The following is a 23,678-nucleotide window of genomic DNA, read 5'->3' on the forward strand; positions in this document are numbered from 1 at the left end:
TTCCAAGCTGAAAGGTCATGTTTCTGTTGACCATGTTGCTGGACACAGGGAAGCCATCACCACAGGCTTCTCCTGCCCTGCTGAGTTGAAGTGGCTACTCTCATATCTTCCTTCTGCCATAAACCAGCCTCCTGATACGTGTGAAGCTTCACAGGTGTGGGACCAGAAGCACCACGCTGGGTCCTGTCATTGTAGGGACTGCAGCCAGCACACCGCAGGCTCCCTTGGCAGCTCCAGTGGTCTGGTCTCTGAAGCAGGGCCTGACTGAGTGCCCGACTTTAACCTATTCACAGCTATCTCTGTGCTGGGCTGCTCCCAGAACTCACAGTGGGGGTTTCTGCATCCCATGAAGCCCAGCATCTTGTGGGATGTACAGTGCAGCACTGTGCAGGAGCGATGAAGTAGTGTCCTTCTGGCAACTGCAAGGGATGCGTATTTCCTGCCCCTTCAAGTAAGCTAAAGCTGACACTCCCTAAGCATACTTTGGAGGGTTCAAACAGTGAAGTGAGTCTGCTCTTATCCCTTTCTCAGTTCAGGAAAGAAGGGGTGCAGCTGTGAGGGATTTAGTGCATGCCCAGCTGGTGCCTCAGCCTGATGCCTTGGTGCAGCTGCTTTGATGTCACCAGTACATAATTCTGCTGAGGAAACTGGTACGGACCAGGCAACGAGCACGAACAGATGGTGAAGCTGCAAAGGCGTGGGGGTGCCCTGAGTTCATGTTTTTCCCTTCCTGCTCTTGCTGTTTGTATTTTTCAGGTGTGAGGTTGGCACCTCCCACTGGACCCAGTGCAATGAGAATCCCGTGAAGTTTGCTCGTTTTCCCGTCACTGGTCTGATTGAAGGCCGTTCCTATATTTTCCGAGTCCGAGCTGTGAACAAGGCTGGTGTCAGCCTGCCGTCCCGGGTGTCAGAGCCTGTGGCTGCTCTGGATCCTGCAGACAGAGCCAGGCTTAGAAGTAAGATGTGCTTTTTACAGGTTGCATGAGAGGTTTAAGAAATCACAATTCATTAAAAAAAAAAAAAATAGAAAAAAAAAAGTATTACTGTCAACTCATAAGCCTTCAAAATCCCACCAGAGGGAGCAATGCAAAGCAAAAATATCCTTTGGCGACAGCTTTGCCAAGAAGAAATAATCTTAGTGCTTTTTGCACTAAGTGTTCTATCTGCTGAAATGACTTTGGTTGACTGCAGTGCTATGCTCCAAACTTGCAGGAAGGCAGGGGAAAGGCACAGGAGAGTTTAATTGCCTAGAGAGTCTTGCTTTTGTTCAGCCAACAAAATAGCTGAACAGATCCTGTGAATAGTCTCTGTCTGAGCCACAGACAAGGGTGGCCGCTTCTGTTCTCGTGTGACAATCCAAGTCTTGCAATAACATCAGAACAACACCAGGACAGCCCAACAAATCCCAGCCTCTCTACATTAAAGGTTAGCATTTTACAAGTCAAGGATATTTCTCTTCTGACCTCACAACGTCTCAGACATTTTGCTTCCAAACCCATCTCTCTATGCATATTGCACAATCATATGCCTAAAATAAATTTCTACTTCTATTCAAAATCTATTTCTACATATTTCTGAAGTTTTACAATTCAAAATGATCCAATGTGAAGGGGTATTTTATGCAAAGCTACAGTGCTCCCATGGTCCCAGCTTCTGTGAGCTACTGTGTGTAGTGCTGCAGCCAGATGATCTAGATTTGTTTCATTCAAGATAAAACAAAAGGCCAGAGGAGAGAGACTTGGCACTGCCAAGAAACATTGCACTCAGGCAGATGTGAAACCCTAAGCCTGGGGAGGGCAGAGGGCTCTTCTCAATGGGCAGCATGGAAGCTGTCACAGGAGGTGAAGTCTGGATTTGGTGGCCTATTCCTGTTATATCTCCTTCTCTCATCCCTCATAATTTTTCTCCCCACCTGCTTCCTCTCTTCTTTCATCTCCAAATCAGGTCAGCCAATGTAAGGTGAACAACGTGGAGGCGGAGTGTTTGCAAAAATTATCTCTGAAAGTGCAGTGACCTGGTTGAAAGCTGCATAACTGCAATAGTGTGATAACATACTGGTTGCTCAGAGAGACACCCAAGTTTATCTAGTGGACATGCTGAGTCAGGCTGAGCTGTTACTGTTTGTGACTGTGACCCATGATTTACAAGCTGGTAACATGAGAGAAAGTGGTTAAAAAGAGACAAGATGCAGCCTGCTGGAATTTGGCTGTTCCTTTAATAAGTGAACTGTTAAACCAAAGGAATAGAGGATGGGAAATAAAGCTGAAACTAATTCTCTGAAAATGAAGAGCTGAGTGAACCAAATACCTCTGCTTGTCACCTAGGAGACTTCAGTGACATTTCAGGAAGGAGTAGATGTTTCAGTGGATTTTCTAGCTATGTTAAACGCTGAGCTGCTCTCAATATTCAAGCTGGTAAGCCTACAACTAGCTTGGGTAACTAGCTTGCTACATGAGCAACAGCCACAGCAATAACCAAAAATGGAGCTTAGGGGGATCTTGCAAGTTTTAGTTTTGAACCACAAAAGAGTCAGTTTTCTCATTGTTCTCATTGTGTTATCTCTGACATTTGTTTCAGGTCACCCTTCTGCTCCTTGGACTGGACAGATTATTGTGACTGAGGAAGAACCTGCAGGTAAACACAGCCCTTTTGCCTACAAATGTCTAATGTGAAGCTGGTTCAGTAATTAGGAAAGCTCTGAGTGAGTTCAGTGAACTTTGGCACACACCCAAAGTTTGCTGTTCTGAGAATCACTTGACCTTGAATAACTCAACAACTTGGTTTTTGAGGTGAAGTTTCATTATTCAGGACCTAACAAAATCATGCTTAGAATTAAAGAAGGAAATTTAAATCCAATATTTAGAAGACTTTTAACTCTACATTAAAAAAAAAAAAAAGATTAAGTGCTGAGGTATATCAATACTCCTATTTTTTAATTATGATGCTAATTCTGATACAAAAATGGAAGAATTAAATCCAAATTCCCTTTCCTATTCTTCCCTGTCCTTCAGAGGGTGTTGTTCCTGGTCCCCCCACAGACCTCCAAGTTATTGAGGCCACCAAGAACTATGTTGTGCTTAGCTGGAAACCTCCTGGACAGCGGGGCCATGAGGGTATCATGTACTTTGTGGAAAAGGTAAAATTGGACAAAATCAGAATCATGCTGTGGCAATAGTTTACATTTGTATTGTCATCTCTTCTGGACCTCTGGTTAACTCTCGTTTCTGTCTGAGACTTGAAAATTAGGGCAAGGATTAGAAGTTCATCCAGATAACTGAAACCGTAGCTTAAGATAAACTAGGAATAAAAAAAAGATGGGAAATAGGAAAGTAGATGAAGAATGCGTCACACCCAGTAATATTCTTCTTGAATTGTGTCACTGACCTACCTGAAGTAGAGAGAATAAAACTCCTTCTAAAATGTGAAAGCACAGAGCAAAGTCACATGCTTTATGTGTGTATATAGATATATATATATAAAAATAAAAAATGCATGTTTATTTATATATAATGTATATTATATATAATAATATCATAAATATATATGATAGACATATATGATATTATATATATATATATATTATATATATATATACATAGTACCATATATATAATTATATGTATAAAATTTGTATTAATGAAGCTTGTCTGGCAGGACAGATTGTTAACATTTTGGATGGAAGCATTTTGCAAGAGTTTCTTGTCATCAGCACTTTCTATTCCAGCTGCCTTTTCATGTTTATCCTCTGCATTAGCTTTACATTTGCTCCACCAACTCAACAAAGATCACAAAATTTCTATTTTGATCTCCTTAAACAGAATCAGTTTTAATTTCAGTTTTAATTTTTAATTAATTTTTCTGAATCAGTTTTAATTTCACGTGCTTTCCTGAGATGTTTTTGCATGGCTGCTAGCCTAGAAAATTCTTCACACCATCACCCTTCCTATTAGCATCTCTTGGCTCATAACCTTTTTTATCAATGTTTTTTCCTATCAGTCTAGAGGTGTCATCAAGGGAGACATAAATATCTTTCCATTATGTGTTTTCCATCTCTCACACAAAATCTGGTCTAAATAAATGAGTTTCACTTAGCAACAGCCTTAGAGAGGGTGAATATATGAATTTTGAGTTTCCATGTAAGAAAGCTTTTTAATAATCGACTGCATGCTGAGTACTCAGCACCAATGTCACACAGTCAGATGAGAATTTGAATCCCTCAGAAACCAGAATCATTTACTTGAAAGTATACTTCATATAAATCAAAGCAAAAAAGTATTAGTGGTATAAGTGATCATGGTATGTAGATTTTCTACCCATGGAAGTAAAAACAATTCACAAATTAATTGCAAATGTTATTTTTTTTTTCCTGGAAAATGAGGGTCAAATCATTATTAATTCTGAAAGCCACCCCAAAAACACCAGGAGTGCCACAAGAGCATCTAGAAGCAAAGTGATAATGTTAGGGTTTTGCTCTTAGCATAATGCTGAATATCTGCAAATCTCATTTGGAAAGTGGTCCAGACTGGGTGCAGTTAATGACATCACTTCCTTGCAGTGGAGAGCGTTTAGCTCTGGTATGTTAAAACCAGTAAACTTTTATGTATGTTTTCTGGAGTAGGTGAACCTCTGTCAGATTCATAAGCTTTGAAATATACTCATTCTGTGGAAAGCCCCAAAGAAGGGATGTGTCTCCCTGTTCTCCACAGCAGACATGAACTTGGTGGCCCAGGCAGAAAGCCTTGATGTGTGAGATGCTCAGCCTTCAGATGCTTCTGTTCTAAACGTGGTTTCTGGGTTTGACTGCAGTGTGTTGCTGGCACAGAGGACTGGCAAAGGGTGAACACCGAGATCCCTGTGAAGTCCCCTCGCTTTGCAGTTTTTGATTTGTCTGAAGGCAAATCCTACTGCTTCCGAGTTCGCTGCTGCAATTCTGCTGGAATCGGTGAACCCTCAGAAGCAACTGAAGCCACTGTAGTGGATGACAAACTTGGTAAGCGTGTGTATTAAATTACCTCCATGGTAACTTTCCAGTTTGTGATGTAATTGTTTTGTCTGCAGGCAGGTAACTGCCCAGAAAATAATTCAAGTGTATGAAAAGCATTCAGTGATTTATTCCCTTTAGCTAAAATAATTTTTGTTTGGGTTGTTCAGCCTTTAATGTAGTCAAATGACAGATGCAAAACAAGGAAATTAAGCTGCAAATAACGATGCCAAGAACTGCAAAGACTGCAAATAGCAAAAGAAAATGAAAACTCAAGGAAGTACAAAAATGTTTTGTTTTACTTAGAGCCTTTTTTGAAAAAAAGCCCAGACATCAGCAGAGTCTAACCTTCCTTGTTTGCCAAATTAAACAAAAGTGAAAAATTTAATACTTACATTGAAAGCAGAGACTATTTTCACTGGAAGAGAAGCCAAGATTTTCAATACAGAAAGTCATCAGTAGCTACACCTACATCACTGATTTGTTTCCAAACAGCAATGCAGATTTCAATCCAGTTCCCAAATGATCTCTGTTCACTTCATATTGACTTCTCAGAGCATTTGGGTGCCCATGGAATACATTTTTTAAGGAGAGCAAAACATCTCTTCTTAAAAAACACTACAGCTACCCTTTGCTACTTAACAGGAGCCTTGGCTTCTGGCTTATCCTGTGGGCTGCACAAGATCTTTAATGTGCACCTAGCGCATTTTCTCTTTTAAAAAGCTCCAAATCAATATCTGCTGCAAATATTCATAACAAGGGGATAAACTAAATATGATTTTAAGGAAATACACTGAATCCTGAGAAGCGAGGAACCCCACCACCAAAGGCTTGAGCCTACTGATTCTGTCTTGTCCTGTCCTGTCCTGACAGATTACTGAATTTGTATCAGAGCAGTTTTTTGAAGATTCTGTACTAGTCATGCTAGTATAATCAGGAATAGAATTTCATGCTTATTTTATTTATAAGTTTTTACTGGCAGGCCACTAATTTGTATCTGCCTTTCTCACACAGATATTCCCAAAGCTCCCGGCCGTATTATGCCAACTAGGAACACAGATACTTCAGTGGTTGTCACTTGGACAGAGCCCCCAGATGCCAAGGAGCTGGTTGGGTACTACATTGAGTCAAGTGTGGAGGGATCTGGTCGTTGGGAACCATGTAACAACAATCCAGTGAAAGGCACAAGGTAATTAACCTTAAACCATGGAAATATTATTATCACCAATGTCTGATGTACTGTATATATGTGCTTTCCAGCCATTAGTAGTGGTAGAGCTAATCTCTCTGTGGTAGCCAGCAGGCTGGAATCCCTCTTGCATGTGAAGCTCCTAAGAAGTTGTGAAAACATATTTCAAACAGTGAGTTTTGTTCAAAGAGAAATTATAATCAACCTTATATTAGAAACAATTAGTCAAGGGGGAAGAAATATGGACATTGCTAATGAAGAAAAGAGAAGCAGCTTGCTACTTCTAGATATTGTACAGCCTAGCAGCTTGATGAAAAGCAGGACATTGAGGAATGACTGAAGTTACAAATGTGGAGAACTAAGCTGTATAATGTTTGGAAGCAAAGTGCTTTGTTTTGGAAGACTGCTCTAAACATTTCTGGACTGTGTATCTGGGATGTCAGGAGGACATGTGGACTATATTCCACTAAAAATATTACTTTCTGACTGCTCTTTCACTTGTAATCATCAAGAAATAATGAAGACTCAAATATTGGGTACAAACCCACATATCTTACCTATATGAAGCTTCGTCTCCAGTCAGAAAAAATAATCAAGATTTAAAACTTCCTGAGATAAATAAGATTTGGTTTTGTTTGAATAAGTACATAATCTTCAGAGTCTGAAACAGTAAGTGCAGAACTTTTTCCTCTAGGAGATTGATGCCAATGCAGAAGTACTCCCTGCTTGTTATGACTGATTCTGCTTACTTGTACTTGCTATCCATGACAACCCTTATTACAACAAGTAAAACTCTGCTAAACACTCCTGGACCAGCTTTGCTCTTTAGAAGGGCATTGTAAATGCTTAGTATATCAGAAGTACCTAAGTTGAACACAGACGCAACAATGTCCTTTATATTATTTAGTTCATTTATATTGTATTTATGTGTGCCATTATTACATCCTTTCATATCTATTTCTATGAGTTATATTGCAGTTATATTGAAAGTGGGTGAAGTTTCGTGCTCTCTGCTTATTTTAAAATATATGTGACTTTTAACCACTGTAGAAATAAAAATACTGTTCTGAGCTACTATATATTGTGATACAAGTACACTGCATAGGTTTCTATCACTGCATTTTTAGTCAGTGTGATATAATATATGATGCAGTCAGGCACAGGCTGTCTGTTAGCTCTTGGTTTTTCTGGTTGAGTCAATCTTAAAGCATTAGCTGTAGCTCATAGCTTGCCTTACACAGTATGTTTTGATCTTTGGAAATTCTGCACACACCCTAGTGAAAGCAAATGATTTGGAAAAGTCTGATAGGATGGGTAGGGAAAATTCCACTTTGAAAATTTTCATTCAGTTTTTTTTTTTCCTTACCCCAAAACAAAACTTTGATTTTGTTTTCCACATTCTAGTTGCTTCATATGCCATTGCATGAGATCAGCATTGGTAGTGCAATTATTATTACATTATAAAGTAGAACAAAATCAAAATAACATGGAATAAAATATACTTAAAATACCTGTGAAAAATAAATGGGATTTTAAACAAAAAAATTAAATTTCCATACCACAATGTATTCCTAAATAAATTCTTCCTGTCTTCAGAAGTTTTGTGTTTTCAGGGTGGATGCCAGAGAAAATTTATGAGGATTTTTTTTATGTGACAATTAGATTATCAAGTAAACTATTATCTTCAAATAAAAGAATTGGTCTGACTTGGATTATTGTCATGTATTGAAGCAAGAAAGTGAAGTACAAAAATAATTTATCTCCTATACAATGCCCTGTAATTTTTTTTTAACTGCAATTTTTCATTTATGATTGGAAGGGATTTATGTGTTACATGTGTTTTTTACTTGTGTCATGAAAATATCCCACAAGAAACAAATATAGACCTTACCTGTGCAGCTTTTCACATTTTTCTACTAGGAAGAATGGATTTTATATACAGGCAGAAGTAAGGTAGACCCTGTGGTAACACAGAAATTTGTGTTGTCTCAAGAGGGAAAGAGTGTTGAAATAGTGTGTCTTAAAAGAGATGAGTTTAGACTTTGTTGTGAGAACGAGGTGCCCAGATTCTGCATTCTCTGACCTTCATATAAGTGACTGGGGTCATGGTTTGTCTTGGGTTTTTAGAAACCAGAATAAATATCATGGAAGAAATGCTTTCTTTTGCCCCTTAAAACTTTAATTTTTTCTGTAATACTTCCTAAATATTCCTTGGCTGGTTTGTTTCAGATTTGTTTGCCATGGGCTCAGCACTGGTGAGAAGTACATTTTCAGAGTCAGAGCTGTAAATGCAGCGGGACTCAGTGAATTTTCACAGGAATCAGAACCTATAGAGGTGAAAGCAGCCATTGGTAAGCTATTTCCCATTGCCCCTTTCAATGGTAATTAATTAAGTAAATATGTTCTCAGCAATTATTAGTGACTAATTAATTGCTTTCATTCACAATGTTGTTCACAAATCATAATTTATCCATAGATCCTATAGTCTCACAGACATAGTTTCACACTCATAGCCCTCTTGTACATTGTTCACCTTCACCATCCAGTTTTCTTCAGGTGTTTCTTTTGAACCACTGTATGAGAGCACTGCCAAGTTCACTTAATAGGTATCCTGGAAAATGGATTGCCATTCTGATTCTCTAATCTGGTATATCACCTCTAATCCACACCATCCTATATACAGTCAGTTCCTAAGAAATTTATTTCCATGACTAAACCTAATAGTGCAATGTGTTATCTGTACACCTTCTATAACCCTGTGTGTTCTCCCTTTGCTGATGGATTGTTTCTGTTTGCCACTGCCTGAACTAATCCATAAAGATTAATGAGATCATTGGACTAGAATGAATTGTATGTCTGCAGCACTCTCACTCTCATTTGTATTGAAGCTGCATACCTCTCAACCTTAGAGCAGAGACATGTGGCCTAGGGCAATTTTGTGAGATCATCTTCATAGGAACACAAACGTGACCTGGAAGATCTAAGACTAAAATAACTATAGCAAAGTAATACTATTAACTTTAAATCTTTTTTCTGCTCTGAATACTAGACATTATTTAAAAAAAAAACATTATTTGTGAGCAGGCCGAGAGGTATTCTATGCATTTCAAATTTTCTTGAATTCAAGCTTAACATTTTATGCATAAACACAGTGACTTGTCATGCTTCAGTTGTATTGTTCACTGCATGCATTTCTTAACTCTGTTGCCTAAATGAAGAAAAAAGAATGTGTTCTAAATCCAAATGTCTTTGCTGTTTTCTGGCAATTATAGGGGGAGGATTGCTTCATGGTGTGTGTCCTGAACTGAGTGGTAAAGCTGCTGGACTAACAGACCGCACTACCAGCTGGGAAGGCATGCATGAGGCCTCCCAGCCTATCTTTGACACAGATGCTTTGCTAAAATGCAATGCTAAATTTAATAGAGAGACACTGCCCAGTAGCTGTGGCAAATTGGGGAGTGCAGGAGACAGTAACACGAGAGGAATAGTTAAGGACGCTGTCACATCCGCACCACAAAAAGTTGCTGCTAAGCAGGCAAGTAAGTCTCGACCCGGGGATCTTTTGACAGTGGAAAAAGTTACAAAGAAGAAAGATACAGGTGAGAATTAATGAAATAAATAGACTTTGCTGCTTTGGTAGGTCCACTTCAGACTGCTGTAACTTCTGTTCAACTGTGCCACAAGTGGACATGCTCTACAGTGATGTATCTTCTATCAAACCTATTAATTATGTGTTCAACTCTCCATTAAGATCACTATGCATGTAATGGTATTGGAGATCACTTTACAAACTTAGTGGTTAATGAAAGTGAAACACATCAATATGGTTAGTAATTTAATGGCTTGTTAGACTGCATATTAATGTATCCAAGGTGATGTATTATTTCTAAATCACTTCAGTAATTTGTTGGGAATCTGGTTACCTAGTTCTCTGGGTTATATATGTGGGAAGGAAACAAAATCTGTTTATGATGGTAAGCATGAAAATCTGTGTTCTGTTAGGAAATATGAAGTTCCTGTGTGGATTTTAGCCTAAGCTACATCTTACCTGCTGACACACTGTGCTAATGAATGTTATGTTCCATCTCTGACTAATAATGATACGTAAGGAGGAAAACATATTAACTTATAGGCACAAACACAAAATCATATTTTAAATTTCAGTGCCTAGACACCCATTTTTGCCCAAGATATGTGGGGCTTGAATATCATTTGAGTCCTGATACCTGGCCAGGCAACTAAACTGCTCCCTAGGCCTCTGAAGTGAGACACAAAATGTTGAACAGAAAACAAATTAGGGGCACCTGGGCCTAGCTGACACCAATAAAAAACATTACACACAAAAGGAGACATATATGATGTGGGATTTTCATCCAAAGTATGACTTCAGGGGCACAAGTAAGGCTTTTTACTGGTATGTTATATATTGGATGTGGGCAAGCATTTTCCTACTAGATACAGAAGAAATATAAGAAAGTGGGTAGGGATGAAATGAATGATTTCTGTATTGTTTTAAAAAAAATCTAAGAAGGAGGATTATGCCACATATTTTTTAATGTAAGCTCCAGTAAAAGACATGTTCCATTTCTGGTCATGCTGCAGTGCCTGTGATCACTCTGCCTTCCATTAAGGTAAGACCACATGATGGGTGCAATGATAAAATTTGCACAGTATATAAATTTAAAAGAAAAAAAAGAAACAGATAAAGGCAATTATTGAGAGGAAAGAATGTGAGACTATGTTAAAAAAAAAAAAAAAGAAAACTGCAATAAATATTGTCTTGTGAAAAGGGGTTTGCTTTCTGCAAAAGAAAACAAATCATTGCATCTCCAATTTTTTTGCTAGTGTTTGCAATGCTAGTTTTAGTTCCTCATTTTTCACAGAGTAAAATGAGTCCTGATCACTTGCATCAGAGCTGCAATTGCAACACATTCTTTTGCTATGTATTAGCCTGCTTTTCAAAAACAGGGGATCCTGTAAACTAATTCCAATGCAGTTTGGATTTTGCATTTGGTTTGTGGAGGCTTTCATCCTGCATTTCTTATTACAGCTCCAGAAACTTCCCTTGAGCACATAAATGTTGTCCTAATTAGGAAACGCAGGGTAGGAGCCACCTGAATACGGTAAGTGCAAGCAAGCTTGAGATTTTGCCTCCTACTCACGTGTTATTGACATCAAAACAGCTGCTCCATCTCCACCTTATGACATCGTGGTACTCGAGAGTGTTCGTGACTCGATGGTGCTGGGATGGAAACAGCCTGAAGCCATTGGTGGAACTGAAATCACCGGCTACTACGTGAACTATAGGGAAGTGGTTGATGGAGTTCCTGGGAAATGGAAGGAGGCCAACATTAAGGCTGTTACTGAGAGGGCATACAGGGTAAGAGATTACTCCAGTTATTGCTGGGGGAGCAGGCACTGTTTTCAAATCCAATCTCAAAGATGGGTTGGGATGAATTATGATTCAGTGGATAGATGGTTCAGAGGGTTTGAATTCCATGATGGTAAATTTATTTAGCCCTATTAAACTTCTCTAGAAAATTGTTTGTACACTTATTTGTTAGTCTGGCACCATTTATCATCTGTAAATTCACTGACATAGTCTGATATTTTGTAAGTCAGGCCCTCACAACAAATGGAATTCCTACTGGTTTGGTGGACATATCCCAGTGCTTGCTGGTGCTAAAACCAGCTTTGTGCCAGCTGCTTTTTGTGATCAGTTCTTGACCCAATTTAGAGACAACCTCGTTGAGCTGCTTTAGGAATGAAAAGCAATGCCAGGACTGAGTTTCACCCCACTGTAAGGACAACTCTTGCCTGAAGTGAACTTGCTCCATACCACGAGACAGATGAAGATGATTGTTGAGCAGTACCTTGTTTCCTCCCTGGCTACCAAAGTGTCTATCGCTAGGAAAACGGGGTTGCTAAGATCACTCATGTGTGCTCCATCACTGATCGGAGGAAAAGCCAACATAATTATCACGTTAAGATGTCTATAACGCTTCCATCTTCAGGCACACAAACGCATGCTCTTGTTTTCAACAATTATTATTGTGACTTTCTTCTGAAGTCCTAATCCAAAGTTAATAAGTACCATCTTCTTGATCCTGCAGATCCAAAACCTGAAGGAAAACATGGTGTACCAGTTCCAGGTGGCTGCTGCTAACCTGGCGGGGGTTGGGGCACCCTCCAAACCCAGCAAGCCCTTCAAATGTGAAGAGTGGACCATTGCTGTGCCTGGTAGGATCCTGAGTGGGACACAGCCCAGGGGTGCTCTGGGACTGATTATCTAATGTGGACATTTTGCAGGGGAGTCAGTGGGACACTGAAGTTCATGGCCAGGCTTGAATCGTCAGCACTTTGATTTCGTGCCGTTACAATGATGCCTTACATAATCCCTATTTAATTAGTAGCATTTTACAAGCAGCTTCTTTAGTTTTCCTTATCTTTTCTTCTTTGTTCCTCTACTGTGTCTGGCACTTTGCTTTCTATTTTAAATACTAGACATAAATACCTGTCTAAGGTACAAGGCAGAGAAGAATGGGGTCTTGTAACCCTTGTCTAAATGTATCACTACAAGGCCAGATCCCTGACCTTTTAGCATTCATGGAAATTAATGAAAACAACCTCCGCTGACTTCAGTGTACTTTAGACCAGTCCTTGAAGCAGCACATTAGCTTAACAATTAACTTATTTCCCAGAGTTTGGGGATTATTTGTCCATTTTGTAAGCTCATGAATATTTGATCAAGATACCAATCTCAACCAATTAGATTGTGTTTTGGGGTAGTCTTTTTAATTGGCATGGGTTGTATTTTGTACATTGGGTCTAGGTATGATACAGAGGAGCTAAATGTTATATAAGTTCTGTGTACAGTTTGAGTTCTGTCTGGTTTTGGTTCTGGAGTCTTATGCACTGGTCCCTTTGGGATTTATTTTGACACCACAACCCCAACTTTTACATTTCAGGGCCACCCCATGATGTCAAATGCACAGAAGTCAGGAAAGACTCTCTGGTTTTACTGTGGAAGGAACCAGTGTATTCTGGTCGTAGTCCCATAGTTGGTTATTATGTTGATATGAAGGAAACTGAAGCAAAGGAGGAACGCTGGAGAAGTGTCAATGAGAAACCCCTTCAAAAGAAATTCTTGAAGGTAAATAGCTGAAGATTCAAATACTGGCATAGCAGCATAATCTTGGGGAAGTCAGTTTTGATATCATCATGCTGTGCTGATCATGGCTCCACTGAAAGGAATACTCAGTAGGACATATGACACATAATTTTGTGGAATGACTTTGAAATACGTGATCAGCAGTATTGCAGTTCTAGAGATAAGTCTGAAGTAGGTTTGCTATTTTTATACTTTTCAGAATATTTGAAAGACAAGTCATTATAAAGTGTGATCCTTTCATATATGTTTTATAGGAGTATCCTCAGGTGGTACAGTTTCAGTATAATTCCTCAAGGCACTGCAATTAAATCTGTACTATTAAATTCCTTCTTGTTTCTAAATAGGTGTGGCTGGTGCTTATTACCCTGATAATTTAATTTTTCGAAGCCAACATTTATCTGCAGTTAAAGACTATGATGTTTCAGAGGTCAATGTACATGAGTTAAAAACATCCTGTTCCAAAACCAGTCCTCCTTTTGCTAAGAAATCAATGACAGCAATGACGCTGCCTGAACTATGCACACAAGGAAGGAGCAAGTCACACAGATTAGTCATGTCACTCTGGAATTGAATATGAAAAAAAAAAAAAAGATAACTGGAAAAGAAGCAAAACAAGAAAGGAAATAGAATTGTCAAATACCCACTCTGATCTTAATAAGTGTGAAATTAAAATCAGTGTTTTGCAACGCACCACTACACATATATTTGGTTCTTCCAGATTGGTGGCTTGACACAAGGTGTGAGCTACGTGTTTCGTGTGCGGGCAACAAACCAGGCTGGCGTTGGGAAGCCATCAGATGTCACAGATGCTGTCATAGCAGAAACACGACCAGGTTCGTTGGAAAGACTTCCTCTTTGTCATCATGTTTACACAGGTTCCTCTTTGTGCAATGTGTTTACCTGCAGGCTATGTGCCAAGAATCTGGTCCTTCTCAAGTCAAGCTTTTTTATGAAGCAAGATATGAGTTAAGGGCCATATCTTAAGTTCATTGTCTGGTATATTTTAAGGTCAGAACAGATTTTCTTATCGTAACTACAGGTTGAGGGATATAAAGATAAAATAAAGTTGTAAGATTTGCATGTCTCTACAGGTAGGTGCATAAGTAGAGGACCAAGTAAGACCAGCTTAACAAAACAATATTACAGATATAAAACCTTCCTTTCCTGTATTAAACCAGTTGTTTATGCTTTATCATTCTCCTTTTCTTATGTAAAGTAGAAAGGATAAAAGAAAATAATTTTTTTTTGTCTTGGCCTTTAAAATAAAGGCTTTAAAAGCACAGTGAAGTCATTTTGAAGACCACTTTCAGTTGTGCAGTTCTTTGTTGGAGGCATCCTTGAAGGCTACAGTGTGTCTGTAAGATCAGCAGGAAACACAGGAACCAGTGCAAAGGCAGCATCTCCATACCTGGAACTTCAGGAAACCTCTGGGCTTTATTTAGCTGTACAAGTAACAGAGGTGACTGGTCAGAGACAACACTTTTTTGTCACCAAGCCCCCAACAGAAAACCCAAGCACAGACCTGAGGCTTCCTCATCTATAGACTATTTTAGAAGTGCAAGGTCCTACAAGGTGCAAATACAAAATCTCAGATATTTTAAACAAATCTAGTATAAGGTTAGTATGATGTAAGAAGGTGCAAGTGTACAACTCAACCTGGATCCATCACACACCCTCTTCTCCTCTGACAATTCCCTTCCTACACCTGCAGACTTCATTTCCCTGGGATCCTTTCCCAGTTTCTGACCCCTAGGTTAATTTTTACATCCTCCTGCTCAGCTCTCATAGATGCCCAATCCTTATGACCAGGGCAGCAAAAATTCTAAAAAGTATTGAGTTAGACCTCAGTGAGGCTGGAAGTCAGAAAAGCCTGAAAAATGAGGTGTGAAGCTAGGGGTGTAAAAGAACTGGAAGACTCAGAGTAGGGAGGCTGGGGTGACTACTATTGAGCTGGGATGGGAAAAAGAGACTGGAAGGGGTAGATGATCAGTTGAAAGCATCAGTTGTAAGATTGGGATACAAGGACAAAAAAAAGGTTAGTAATTGTATGAATAAGAAGGGTTTGAAACAGGATCTTTAAAAAATATAGGAAACATAATTTCAGATCTATAAGCTGCTGAAGCACCAGGGCTATTTCTATCACCTGCAAGGTGATAGAAAAACCTTAATAATAGTAACCTGCAAGCTTTAAAAATTTTCTGAAAACAGCTGTTCCTGAAAACAGCTATATACAGCAGCCACTTCTAATAAGATAATTAAGCCACTATTAATATTAAACTTTTGGCTTTGCTAATCCTTTTTCACTGAGGGTTAATATCTGTGTATCATACTTCTGAAAAAACATTGTGATGATACCACTCTTCAAGTGTCCTAAATAAAGGGTTGACCATGTTACTACAATTGAGAAAAAATACGAACAAACTCTTGTGAAGATGTCCAACATGGCCAAAAAAAATTGTACACTGTGTTCAGTGCTCACTCAAAAGAGGTAAATTTGAGCAGAACATTTGGTTTACAGACCTCACCATTAGAGAAGGAGAGTTCATAGGAATGACGTCTGAGGGATCACGAGAAAGTGAGGATTTAACCAAATGAACACTCAGGGAAACTGAAAATTACTTACGTGTACAAATCTACTTGACCCATATTTTGAGCTGAGATCTGCTGATACAGAATCCACCAAACTAAGCTTCTTAAAGGTATTAAGAAAAGACAAAAACTTATTAAAAACAATTATTTCAAAAAACACCCTCTTGAGCAGGCTTCCACCTTTCTCACTCTAACCACAAAATGTCAAGAACAATCACACAATTTTTAAAAAATTACCACAAATAATTTGGTGCTGCCTCTATTACCACCTGGGATGGAGACAAAATATTGTCAGGTCTCTCTAGAAAGTTCCTGCTGGAATGCTACTTTTGGTGAATGTGTAAAATTGTAAGACAACTGAGATTTCTAATCAAAGAATGCAAGCAAATAATATCCTGAATGAAAATACCTGCTTTCATACAAAGGGTGCCAGTTGTCTTTATTCTATATAAATGAATACCAATCCAGACTACTTTTGATCTGTAATTTTGGCTTTTGACAAAAGCACTTTAGCATATATGGATCTCACAGGAAACAAGAAAAATCTAAGAGCAGACTGCAACTCTTGTATTGCTGCCCTTAGTCCTTGTTTATCTTGATACAAAGCAAAATTAGATTATGAGCTTGCATCAGCCACTTTAGAAGGGCCTGAACCTCAGAAATTGAGGAAACTGTCCCATTCAACTTTTCCGACTGGATGTATTCAAAATGCCATTACCTCGAGTGTGTGGAAGATATCTGCTTTATGTTCTTTTTTTCCTTTCAATGCAATAAAATGCTCAGATAAATGGAGATGCGATGTGATATGACATGTAAGTATTTTATTTCTTACTGTGACTCTAAGAGAAGCTCTGGATGATATGTTGAAACCACCAAGCTCTCTAGAGGAGGGAAATTAAGACTGCTAATACTATGGCAGCTTCTTTGCCTCCACTTTGCAGGATAGGTGGAGTGAGTTCTTCAAATGTGGTCAGTAATGTAGACAATTTTTTTTTTTTACTCATATAAATATTAGAGGTAAATTCCATCATCATTTTGGGAAATAAATGCTATATACATTGTTGCTACGATAAGAATGCTTTGAAACAATTGTAAAAGATTCTATTGTATTGTTCAAATTACCCTTATGGCTGTAATTCTTTCCATGTCACATAAAGTGCCAACAAAAGATTCATGGGCTAATGATCTAGAAGAAATGAAACACTAATGAAATTTCAAGCGTTGAATTTTACATATAATAAATTAAATTATAACAAAAAATTGTAAATATACTGTTGCCTAGTAAAATATTTGTAGGTCTCAGACTTCATTTATCACATATTGGTACTTAATGTGCTTCACTACTGCTAGGGCTGGTACATAACAGTACCAAAGTAGGAATATTAATCTCATCTTTCATTAAACGCTTACGGCAAAGTGTGAAGACTAAGGAGCTGCTCGCAGTGCTGGAAAAGACATGTATCGTTTTAGGACGACGAAACATGGAAATCTCTTACTATGCTTGAGGGTCACTAAGAATTATGCTGAAAATAAAGCATTCAATCTCAGTGTCAGGAATAAGGCTCTTGTCTTTGAAGTACAATACTTTGTGGAGAAAGTGTGTCATTAGTATTCTGGGCAGTCCAGAATTGTCTTAGCCCAAGTAATAGAACATGAGTGCCCTATTCAGATGCGAGATCCAGCTCAGAGCTATTCAGAAAAGAAGGCTGGATGTTCTGCAGCCCCTCTCAGTGCACATGCTCTCCCTGACATTCTCAGACAAGTTGTTGAAATGAACATTAATGCCACAGATGACAAGTTCACTGGGCTGCCCAAATCCCAGATGAAATTCCCTCAGCTCCATTGGGGTGTGAGGGAGTAGAATAGAGGCACCTTCAGGTTGCTGGCCCAGGATTCACCCCCAAGACCTTTTAAAGGACAAACTGGGTCACCCTATCCAGCTCAATGACTGAAGGCACTGGCAAGACTTGGTGGGTGACTTAAGCAGCTAATTGCAAATATTCACTCCCTTTGTGGGCCCAGGATTAATGGTGCAGACAGCAGCAGGGCTGGATGCCAAGCACAGCAATTAAACCAACCTCCCTGAGCGAAGCCAGTGTCACCAAAAATGTGCCTCAGTCACAAATGTGTGCTGCTGGGACGACTTGACTGCTTCCTCTTCACCTCTTCAAATGCTCACATTTGCATGTTGTTCCCTGTATGGCACTTACTCTATTAGAGAATAGGAAATGCATGCTGTATAATGAAAGCTCTAACTACTGCTTACCATGGAAAATAAAAATTGCTATTCAATAGCTCAGACATTTAGCGGATTTAGAGTCTTGCTTTCTTTACCCCCTTCAGGCTTTTTCGTAGCCAGTGCTGCAACTCCTGTGTATGCTTAGATTCACGCAAGTAAATCAGTTGATTTATGATGTGTTTTAACCTGTGGATTAGAAAAATAACTGTTCTTGTCCGTCGAAGACCAGGGATATCGAAGACTGCAGCAATTTATGTTCCAGCTGAGAAAATGGCAAGGATCTGCTTAATCCACTCTCTGAATGATATCTGTAGAAATTTGTTTGCTGAATTCTCTGAGAAACTGGAATTGCCTTGTTCTGCTCTTTAAGGAACCAAGGAAGTGGTGGTTGATGTAGATGACAATGGAGTAATTTCCTTGAACTTCGAATGTGATCAGATGTCTCCAGACTCTAAGTTCATTTGGTCCAAGAATTATGAACCAATTGAGGATGACCCTCGACTGAACATCGATACCAAAGGCGGAAAGTAAGACCCTCAGGGGTAGCAATACTCTTGTATTTGAGAGGTCTAGACATCACAGAAATCCATCCTTTTAATGTATGACCTCAGGAAGAGTTAAAATTGCCTCCGTTACTTGATGGTTACTTCCTGAGAATGCTGTTCTCCAGCAAATCCATACCCGACCATTTGGAAACTGTAGCTTGCACAGAATGAGTCAGACCTCCTCTGTAGGCACTTTAGTGATGTTTAGGCAGGGGGAGATAAAATCTGAGCCCTGTCACCTTACAACCTGTCAGTCAAGGCAGATGATGATATTATTATTATTATTATTATTATTCCTATTATTATTATCTTAAATCTCCAAATAATAAAATTATCTGGCTTTTTAAAAATGCTTTTGCCCTGTAACGCAGCTGTAATCTTTGGAACTGCTGCAGTAAGCAAGGCTTTCTTATGTCAGCATCACTATCGCCTGATTTAGTAACTTATATAACATCTCCAAGCCTACTCTGTTTCTTCAGGCTTTTCCCAGAGGAAGGCAAGGTGAATGCACAGGTTCAGCCCATGAAGAGCCTATGTGCTCTCCTAGTGATAGAAGCCACATTGAAAGAAACAGTGGCCCACCATAATCATGGTGCTGCCATATGGAGTCTGAGTCAACTTGTATCTACAGTATCCTTCCAGGGTCATTAAAGCCTCGACAGCATGCTTTTTTTCTTTTGGTGCCATCACCATTTGTACCACACATGGTAGGACTTTGATTTATAGTTGACAGAGCCAAACATTTGTCTGTTCACTCAGAGCAAAAGCTAACACAAGGCTATTCATATCTGGTAATATAGACAGAAAGGACGGGTTTGGTTTAGATGGATTTCACCTTTTCATCATAATGGGGTTTTTTTTCCTTATAGGTCAAAACTTTCCTTTAAGGATCTTGGAGAAGATGATCTGGGAATTTACTCTTGTATTGTTACAGACACTGATGGAGTTTCATCAAGCTACACAATTGATGAGGAAGGTAGACACAATGCCTACTAAGCATGCCTAGTTTGCTTTCACATCTGTTTTTCTCTGCTGCTGTGTCTCTCAGATCCAAAAGGCATGCACACACCTCATATTACTTCTTTTATGTCTTTTGCAGAAATGAAACGCCTGCTTGCCCTGAGCCATGAACGCCAATTCCCAAGTAAGTGAATCAACCATGTCTGTAGGGGAGAGCTTTGCATGCAGTGGGGTATCACAAGCCTGATCTAGTTGCAGATGTCCCTGCTCATAGCAGGAGGCTTGGACTAGCTGACCTTTGGAAGTCCCTTCCAACCCAAACCATTCTATGAGTCTGTGGTCACAAAGCTCCTGCCACCATCAGGTAAGGAAGTCACTATAGCAATTTCAAGTGAAAGTGGGTTTGGATTGAAAAATTTAAGATTCTTTTTTTTTCTCTCCCTCTTTCATTACATTTGTATATTACTGACGTTCTTCCCAAACTATTGCAGGCTACTGGTCTATATAATAAGTCTGTATAACAGCTGGAAAATAAGTATCATATTGGCTTTGCTTCTTCTGCAGATGGGCTTTAATACTTAATACAGCATGCTTGACCTGATTTGAAAACCAGAATTTGAAAGATTCTCTAATTTTACTCCAACCGAAGTTAACATAAGTTAAATTTAAGGCTAACAAATTTGGCAAGTGTAGTAAATTCAGCTGTAATGACCTATATGTACAGAATTTTCCTGCTGAAATTCATTCTTTCCTTCTTTCCTGGAACATTTGACAAAATTTGAACATGCTTTGTGCTCTTGGGATGGTATTTTTGCCAATTCCACAGACATTTATGATACCCTGGTAGTATCACGATTTGGTTATTTTTATTGGAATATTACTTGAATAAATGGGGGAAAAATAATAGTGGATTACATAATGAATCTTAAAGCACACAACAAGATGAGACCTAAACCTGGTCTCATCTCCCACTATATTCTCTTCTTTTTCATTCCAGGCACTAAAACTTTTGCCTGCATTTTAAAATCTTCAGCTTAGTGCATGCACTGCTGGCACCTCTTCCAACTCAGCCCACATTGCACCTCTCAGCCTGGCCCATCCTTGGCTACAGAAATGGTCTTTTTGCCTACATCTTTTTTCTCAATTCCTTCTTCATCTTTTTCTCATCGGCTCTACTCTTCTCAACATACTGTATCACCTTTTGATAACTTAATAACAGTCCAAACAAACCCTTGTTTACTCCTGCTCCTCCCAATTATCTTCTCCTAATTATATTTTCACACTACAAGTTGGTCATCACAAAACCTTGCTGCTGTTGCATGACCTTACTTGCTCTGACCCTTCCCTTCTTGAGGACTCTTCCATGCTTTGTGTTCACTACCAATATCACAAAAAAAGCTCCTCAGGACACAGATCATATAATCCTTTTTGCACTGTTTCAGCACGGACATAGCTGTGCATGATCTTCCAGAAAGCACAGGCAGAAAAGGGAGATTGCTGCAGAAAGTATCCTTAAGGAGGAAACTGTCTCATATGCTTTGGCCACTCTGGGCCCTTGTGTACACTTCAAGAAAAATATATATTGCAACTAGGGGGTGAGATTCAGCTGTTTGTACTTCTGAGCAGCAATTATTGGAACTTCTGCTTAGAAACACATGCAGCCACTAACTCCATGGGAAAATGGATTGCTTGAATAAGAGCCTTACAGAACACAGCCACGTATGGGTACAAGAGTGTGTTGGTACGAGGTAAAAAGAAACTCTTCCAGCTTCTCAATTTAGCAACTGCCCAAGGGCTGCCTGTCAAGTGCAGCCAGTAATTTGTAATGCTATACAAATAGGATGTAAAACCACTGGAAAATGCCTAAAATAGCTATTGGTGCTTATGGAAATATTTTAAATAAGACTTCTGCTCATGGCAGACTTCAAGGCAAATTTGTCCAGTTCCTTTAGGCTGAGAAGCGATCAGAATTTTCTCCAAAAAAGAATCCTTTTGCATCCTTTCAGCCATTTATTTAACAGCTGCTGAGATACTTTTCTCTCTTCCATGTTAGACTAAGATATTCTTAGTTAATAACAGGCAATCCAAGTGGGGGTTTAAAATTTCTGTAGAGCTGACAGTGAGACAAAAGCAGTGCAGCCTGATGTCTATTCACACTCCCACTTGCTTCCTGTAGCATTTCAGTTGCTTTGTTTTAAGAAGTTATGCAAACCCTGAGATTTCTTCTGTTTCTTACACACACAGTGATGTGCTGGGTGAGGAAGGCTCACATGGACCGTTTGCACAGCAGGGACACACTTCCATGGGGTTGTCTTTGCCCCACTCCCTCATGGCAATGCTGTCCTTCCAGCCTCCAGGCTTTTCCCACTTTGGTTAAGCATGTGCCTTTTCCATAATTCTTTTTGTTTCCTAGTGATTGTTGCCTCACCTCCCAGGAGCTTTGTTTTTATCAGAGGCAGATCCTGTGCCCCTCAGGCACTAAAACCACAGTGCAAATAGCAGGATGAGAGCAATGAGACACTACTTTGGTCCCAGTCCTGCCCTGCTGCAGCTGAGCCTCTGCATGCACTGAGCTAGAGAAACCAGCCTGCCCTGGGAGGTGTGTCTGTACACACATGATGACTATATCATCATGTGTTTTGCAACGTGTTTGTGCACTGTCCTCAGCTGTTCCGTGCTACACCCTAGCAACACAGACTTTGCACTACTGAGAAAGTGCAGCCTGGAGGGAGCTCATACACAGCAGCACACATAATGCTGAGAATATGATTTTTACTGAAAATCTGCACATCCACCAATACAGATAACACGGCGGAAGTCAGTGAGATGAGCAATATGCCCCCATGTCAGAGTCTAACTCATCGTGCTTGATGTTGTTGATTATGGTGTCTTAAAGAAAATTTAAAGTGAAACCAAGCTGAGGACGGTTACTAACAGGAGCTAGCTAACTAAAAAAGAGTTACCTATGGTATAGTACATGATTTTTACTTTTTTTTTCCCTGTTGACACACTGAATTGGTTTGTATGTGGGGGTGTCGGTTACTTATAAGAAATCAAAATGTACTGGGGAGACTAAGGATGTGTTGGGATATTTGGTGGATTCTGGACATGGAGGTTCCACTCAGCAGAGGATCAGAGTGTTTTCAAAAATCTCCCAACTACAGCTCAGCAGCTGACTTTCTGATCTGGCTTTGTGCTTGGAGATCTTTTGTGTTTTGTTTTGGTTTTTTCCCCTCTGAGTCAGTTCACTGTCTTACAGTAATATTATTAGACAACTCATTAAACATGGGTCTGCAGCATACAGACTCACATAATGCTGCACAGATACTTGCAGCTTGCATTTGAAATAGCCTTGTTTTAGAATGGAGCACAACTCAAATCTTGAACGCTTTTAGTTTGGCCAGACCTTGTGATTGAAGGATCAAAAGACTAAATCTCATCTGTCATTCTAGGTATGTGTGGGTGGAGAAGCATTCTGTCTATGTGAAGAGATGTTATGAGCTTGTTACCTTGCATACAGTATTCAAGTATGGATGGATTAAGTGGCTTTCTGGTTGTAGCAGGCAATAGCTGTTGGGGCACAGGCAAAATAGACATCATTCCTTTCTTTCTTCTTTGTAGCTGTCCCACTTATCTCTGAGTTGGCAGTGGAAATCTTGGAAAAAGGAGAAGTGAGATTCTGGCTGCAAGCTGAAAAACTGTCTGGCAATGCAAAGGCCAATTTTGTATTTAATGATAAGGAGATTTTCAATGGAGAGGTAAGGCTTTTCACTGCTTACATGTGTTTGTATTTTCATGAGTATCAATGAGGATTAGTGTCTCTAGTATACCTCCAACTAGTGTTCCACTCTGATGAATTTTCATGAGAAATAGTATATGTCATGGAAAGCACGTTTAGAAAGATTTTACCCATAGTTCTGAGGTCCAGATGAATTCTACTGGATGCATTTTATAAAGGGAAGTTATATGTCTTCCTGCCACTTTTGTGAATACCACGTGTTCTA

General features: G+C 39.3%; 1 protein-coding gene across 3 annotated transcripts in view; it reads left to right on the top strand.

The window, feature by feature from the left end:
- Positions 1–23,678, top strand: part of MYOM1 (myomesin 1) — a 75,220-nt gene that overhangs the window by 30,599 nt on the left and 20,943 nt on the right. For 2 of the 3 annotated variants that reach the window (XM_041477576.1, XM_041477577.1), the window contains exons 12-25: positions 757–956; positions 2,578–2,634; positions 3,012–3,136; positions 4,807–4,990; positions 5,996–6,170; positions 8,400–8,521; positions 11,354–11,550; positions 12,284–12,410; positions 13,139–13,323; positions 14,060–14,174; positions 18,540–18,696; positions 19,584–19,690; positions 19,814–19,858; positions 23,296–23,432. In XM_041477576.1, the coding sequence (XP_041333510.1) occupies positions 757–956; positions 2,578–2,634; positions 3,012–3,136; positions 4,807–4,990; positions 5,996–6,170; positions 8,400–8,521; positions 11,354–11,550; positions 12,284–12,410; positions 13,139–13,323; positions 14,060–14,174; positions 18,540–18,696; positions 19,584–19,690; positions 19,814–19,858; positions 23,296–23,432 (1,933 nt within the window). Of the gene's footprint in view, positions 1–756; positions 957–2,577; positions 2,635–3,011; positions 3,137–4,806; positions 4,991–5,995; positions 6,171–8,399; positions 8,522–9,442; positions 9,461–11,353; positions 11,551–12,283; positions 12,411–13,138; positions 13,324–14,059; positions 14,175–18,539; positions 18,697–19,583; positions 19,691–19,813; positions 19,859–23,295; positions 23,433–23,678 lie in introns of all 3 variants that reach the window. The other variant, XM_041477575.1, reaches the window with a different exon arrangement.

The sequence above is a fragment of the Pyrgilauda ruficollis genome, unplaced genomic scaffold (genome assembly GCF_017590135.1).
Source record: "Pyrgilauda ruficollis isolate IOZ18807 unplaced genomic scaffold, ASM1759013v1 scaffold41, whole genome shotgun sequence".
Lineage (NCBI taxonomy): Eukaryota > Metazoa > Chordata > Aves > Passeriformes > Passeridae > Pyrgilauda > Pyrgilauda ruficollis.